We start from the raw sequence: 5,678 nt of genomic DNA, 5'->3' as shown, positions 1-5,678 counted from the left end.
GGCGCACCCACATGGCTTGCTGGGCGATCCCCAACACACATGCAGGCTTGGCTTACAGAGCCTGGGGGTTTGCTATGTGAGCAGACAGGGGCCACCTGGGAGCAGCATGCTAACCAAACCATTACCCTCAACTCCATTATTCCCCAACGGTGCTCAGAAACAAGCTTTCATCCAAACCATTTCACTTCTCTGCTCTGTTCCCCGTTCCGTTTCCTTTTCACCTTTCCGGGCGTGCTTAGGCGGCCGATGCCCTCAGGAGGCGTGCAGAGAGCTTCTCAGAGCCTGGGAAAACTCCGAAGTCTCCCTCTCCCACGACAGAGGGGGTCGGCCTGCCACGGGCAATTATTGCCCCACGTTGGACGCCAAACACTGTTACAGAACAGACGGGTGTGGGTGAACGATAGACTATTACTGAATGGACCCACGCCTGTGCTCCGGGGACGCCCTCCCACTAGGTTCGCCGTGCCCCCCCCAGGGAAAGACGTCTCTCAATGCCAGAGACTGGCGAAAAGGAAAGGGATTATTTATTCAAAGAAACATACAGACTTGGGGTAATGACTTAATGTCTTCGTTAAAATCCTAAAGTCCTTTAGGACACCCACAAATGCACACAGTCCTCCCTTCCCCCCTCTGCCCAGTCCGGGGTACCGTGTCTCAGGAAAAGAAGTAGAAGTCCGTGGCTCAGGCAGCCCCTCGGTTCCGGCACCATAGCTGTGTCCCTGCCGTGATCTCCAGTTAATCCAGAGCCATGTGGCACCTTCTCATGGCCCACCAGCGGGAGTCGTTTCACCCCTTTTCCTCCAGGCAAAGTCTCTCCTGCTTCCTAAGCCACGTGGCAAAAGGGAGCACCCCAAAGCTGCATAGTCCCCTGCCATGGCTGCCGCACCTGGGTTTAAACCCCAGCACCAATCCTCCTCTGCAGCCCCATTCCCGACCCCTCCCACAATCAGTTACACCTGCCAGCATGCCCGCATTCATCCAGCTCTACTGGGCTGCCGTCGTGAGTCTGGGCAGGCGTGGCCCTGTGGCGTGGAGCCAATCACCTCCAAGCTCTCACACAGGCGCTGTAACGAGGGGGAGCTGCCTCCCAGTTACATCTTGGGTGGAAGTCACTTCCATCCCCCTAGCTCAAAGCAGACCACAGCTATTTAACATATCTATGGAACCAGCTAAAGGTCATAGATGTGTTAAATGACCACGCCAGAGGCTAGCTGCAAAGCTGTTGCTGTGCAGAACAGCTCTCAATGTTCCTGCTCCCTGTGTCCCATCCCCCAGCTCAGACTGGTGGAGGTGAGGACATCCTATACATATTTTTTTTCTAATATTTCCTGGACACCCTGAGTTCTGGACCCCATTACAAATCCCTGTTTGGGACCCCCCTTGGCTGCACCCTGTTACAAGGCTGCATGCTAGAGAGTGAAGCTATGAGCCCCCGGCCAGTGAGACAGAACTGGAATCTGAAGACTGACTCCCCCTGCCCACGAGAGCTCCAGCCCTGAGCCCAGCCTGGCCAGGCGGGGCGAGGGGTGGTGGTCCATAACCTCCATCCTTCTGAGCTCATGGGCTGTGGGGTCCTCAGGGCGGCTCATGGAGCGCCACCCCAACCTAACGGTAGAGTCAGCATGGAGAGACAGACCCACACAGGAATCAATGGGAGAGCGGGTTGTCACAAGGCGGGCTGCCCTGAAGTAGCCCCTAAAAGGTGGCAGAACCAGCAGAAATGAGAATCGGGTAGGCACTGTTTCCCAGCTGCGGCTGGAGGGCAGGGCGGGGCGGCCTGGTGGCGAGGGAGAGGAGGGCTGACGCAGTGGGCGATGACTCGGGCCAGGCGAGGCTCGGACTGCAGACAACCAGAAGCAGGCAGAGGACCTGGGCCCTGGCTGCGGGTCTGGGGGCTGAGCTGGGGGAGGGGCCCGGGCCTGGCAAAGGCTTGGCAATGAGAGGTGAGCGAGATGGGGAGGGGGCTGCAGGGACCCCCAGGCCGGGGAGCTCCCCAGCACTCGACAGAACCCTGCAAGGAAGGGTCCTGGAAATATCTGTGGAATTGGATCCAACGCTTTAGGGGGTTGTGCTCGGCTCCTTACCAGGCCAGGGATCACAGGTGAGCACAGGGGCTGGTCTGGGAGGAGACCAGCGGAGGGTGGGGTGCTTCAGGGGGCAGACGAGATCAGAGAGGACCCAGATGTTGCTCCCCAGAACCCCCACCTGCCTGTGCATAGCACAGAGGAGGGTCTGCGGAGCCTCTCGCTCGCGCCTGCCCTGCTCGTCCCGTGGACCCCCTCAGCCCACCCCTGCCTGGGCCTCTGGCCCCGGGGCCCCTCAGCCTCGGTTCCCTTTCCGACCTGGACAGGGAGGACCAGATGTTCTCCCACCCCCCCGCCCCCACCTCCCCAGTGTGACAGCCCGGAATGGACAGAACACGCCGACCCAGGCTTGGAAAGACAGACTTTAATTGGGGCCCTTTCCTGCCACGGTTCCAGTTCAGAAGGGGGGACAAGGGTCTTCTTTGTCCCTGAAGGGCCTCCACTGGACTGAGGCAGCTGAGGGTTGGGGCAGCCCACACCAAGGCTACGGGAAGTTTCCAAATGGTCCAGGGAGAAATCAGGGCTTCTGGGGGCTGGGATCACTTGGCTTCCTGTTTTTTCCGCAAATGTTTGATTGCCTTCTTCACCCTGGTTTCGTCGGGGTTCATGCAGATGGACCTGCCCTGGAGGGTCACAAACCTACACAGAGGGAGAGAGCCGTCGGGGGCGTCAGGGTGGGGCGGCTCTGCAGAGCCCTGGGCAGCCTCATCCTGCACCCAGCAGGACTTGCTGAAGCCACACAGAATCAGGAGGAAATCTCGGACATCAGGCTCTGTCCCCAGTGACCCTGACCCTTCCAGAGAGTCAGGGCCATCGGGCCTCTGCCCACCTGCCCCGTTCTGCCCAGACCACTAGATGGGTGTGCGGGCCCAGGCCAGGGGAAGAGACTGCATCCCCGTGTGACACCGGGCTGTCCCCTCTCTCTCAGAGCCTCAGGGTTGCCATAAACAAACAGAGAGGCTGGACCCCAGGGCCTGGGCCCTCGGGCACTGCAGGGCGGGACACAGGAGCGGGGCCGGGGTGATGAAGGGGGCAGCACAGGCCGCCCCCTCCTTTCCTCTTCTCAGCGGCCCCTCTGGGAGCTCCCGGATTCAGCTCCCAGGACCAGGGGGTGGGGGGCGGCGGGGGGCAGACTTACACGATGGCGTTCTTGGGACACTCGTCTGAGGTCCGGTACCACTTCGCCACCTTATTGACGGGGACGGCCCCTTTGAAGTACTCCAGGCAGCACTCCCTGCCCACGTTGGTCCCTCGGGCTGCGGAGGAAGAGCAGGGGTAGGCGCGTCTGTGAGCGTCTGTGGCCCTGCAGGCGTGTCTGTCTGTCTGTCTGTCTGTGGAGGGGGGTCTGCGTGCATGTGTCTCTGTGTGTGTGTTGCTGGAGGGATCTGTGAGAGTATTTCTGTGTGGGCTTCCAGAGGCCCTGCGTGTGTGTACAGGCACGTATCTGCGTGCCTGGGAGGGCCTGTGTGTGTGTCCGTGTGTGTTGGGGGAGCGGTGCATGCTCACGCACACGTGTGTCTCCGTGTGCACCTGTGTGTGTGTCTGCACACTCAGTGCCAGCCCTGCATCAGCTCCCGTTCCTTCACTCTGACCCGGGCTCTGGGTGGAGCCGGTCCCCGCAGCCGCTCACCCAGGCCTCTCTGCACACCTGGAGGCAGGTGCTACCCCGCCCTCGCCCCCATGGTGCAGGTGATCAAATGGGGGCCCCAGGTGTCCAGATGCTTCTCTGGGGCTCATCTGCATGACAAATACCCAGCGCTGGCAAAAGGTAAACTGGAGGCGTGTGGCTCTCGTCACACCACGGGAGCCTGTTTTCTGAGAAGCCCCGACGGCCCTCTGGCCACGGGGGGAGCCGTTGCCTGGTCCAACTCACCCCGGGAGCCAAGCAAGTGGGGGTACCCAGCAGCTCGCAGAAGTGAGGGTAGAAGGAGGCCGGCCCCCCAGAGCCTGCCCGTGCTGCCCCTGGCTGGCCGGGCGGGCGCTCGCCAGCTTCGTGTCTGGCTTCCGCCTTCCTTTCCCAAGTGGATGTCAAAAACCTCTGTGTTCACATCCTCTGGGGACTGGTTCTCCTGCTTTTATGCCGATCCCTGCATGGTGTGGAAGACCCTATTCACTAAACACAAGCTGGCGGACCCCTTTGAGAACTGCGCACTTTCCGCTGTCAGGTCACAGCCCCAGTCACCACGCCACAGCCTCGGGGCAGGGTGGGGAGCCTTGGTTCCTCCCCAAGCCAGTCCCTGGGTGGGCGGGCAGGCGCTGGGGCCTCCTCTCCTCCTCCTGATCTCTATCACCTTCGTCATTACTGTCCTCTGAATGCCTCCCTCAAAATCCTCTTGCTGCTGACCTCCGACCTCCCTGTAGGGATGAGTGAGGGGCAGGTAACACACAAAACAGGTGCGAGTTGCTGCCGGGGCCTCAGCGGGTGCCCCACCCCACCCCGCCCCACTCCTCTGCCCTCACCTGCACGGGCGTCCCGCAGGGCAGCGCCCAGGAGGAGGGTGACCAGGAGCAGCATCTTCACTGGGGTCATGGTGCTGGCGGTGGCCCAGGAGACGGTCTCTGTGTGTGGGTCCCTCTGCTCGGGGGAGACAGGATGACAGCCAAGGGGAGGAGGTGACCTATTTAACCTCTTTGGGGATCTGGCTCCGCCTCCCACCACCTGTTCCTCCCATCTTTCCCTGGACCGGTGGAGTTCGAAGAATTTGGGATGATTCAGTGGAAGTCCAGGTTTGGAATGTTTGTGGCTTTCCACAGAACGGGCCACCGAATGGGGACAGAGGTGGGGTGGGATGTGTGTCCGGGGGTCAGGACAACAAGGCACTTCTCCTTTTTGCAGGGCTATTTCTTGGTTCCTCTATTAGAAGCACACAGAAAGCGTCATACTCAACTGGACTCATCCCGCTCCGAGGCCCCCTGGTGCACGGGGCCCGGGGAGCAGGACGGCCGGACGGGGCGCAACAAAGGCAGCATAACCGGGGTCCGGAGGGTCTCGGGGTGCGGAAAGACCCCCTCTCCCTGTGAGACGCGCCGGCCGCATGGAGGACCACAGCTCCATCACATTCTGAGAAAGACCTGAGACCCAGACAACCCTGCTGGTGGGCCATCCCCCAAGTTCAAGTTCAGGGCCTTCCCCTGAACCACAGAAAAAGCCAGAGCCTGACAGTTTTTAATCATCATTTAGTCCAGATTTGCATTTGACAGATTGGGAAGCCACATGCCCCCAAAGGCAGCACCCCCCTCCAGGCCGAAGAACCGAACAAAAAGACATGCGAGTGACGAGGCCTCCGGCTCCCGGCGGAGCCCAGTCTGCATCGGACCCGAGGTCAGTGTCCAGCCCGAGCCGGGCTCTGAGCAGACTGCCCAGCAGACTGCCCGTGAACCCATGGACCACAGCGTCACTGCGTCGGGTCGGCCTGGTCACCAGAGAAAACAGTCATTTGTCTGGGTAGGGCTCCCCTGGGCCGGCTTGTGCCAGTCCCTTAATTAGGAGGGAGACCCTGCCCGCCTCCGGGGGCAGCACCTCAGCAGGGCAGCTCCGGACTTGCACGCTGCCCCAGGGGACCTAGGCCTGGCTCCGCCCTGGGCCTGGGTGGC

The 5,678-nt window shown here is 61.3% G+C and overlaps 1 protein-coding gene across 1 annotated transcript; it reads right to left on the bottom strand.

Moving 5' to 3' along the window:
- Nucleotides 1-2,436: 2,436 nt before the first annotated feature.
- CCL17 (C-C motif chemokine ligand 17) lies at nt 2,437-4,960 on the bottom strand. The gene is made up of 3 exons (XM_028502084.2): nt 4,545-4,960; nt 3,223-3,340; nt 2,437-2,723 (listed from the first exon to the last, which is right to left on the bottom strand). The coding sequence occupies exons 1-3, from the start codon at nt 4,612-4,614 to the stop codon at nt 2,624-2,626; spliced, it is 288 nt and encodes a 95-aa protein (XP_028357885.1). The 5' UTR covers nt 4,615-4,960; the 3' UTR covers nt 2,437-2,623.
- Nucleotides 4,961-5,678: the final 718 nt, after the last annotated feature.

Source organism: Phyllostomus discolor, chromosome 12 (assembly GCF_004126475.2).
Source record: "Phyllostomus discolor isolate MPI-MPIP mPhyDis1 chromosome 12, mPhyDis1.pri.v3, whole genome shotgun sequence".
NCBI classification, from domain to species: Eukaryota; Metazoa; Chordata; class Mammalia; order Chiroptera; family Phyllostomidae; genus Phyllostomus; species Phyllostomus discolor.
The sequence above is the reverse complement of the archived record's forward strand: the minus strand, read 5'-3'. Positions and strand labels throughout refer to the sequence as shown.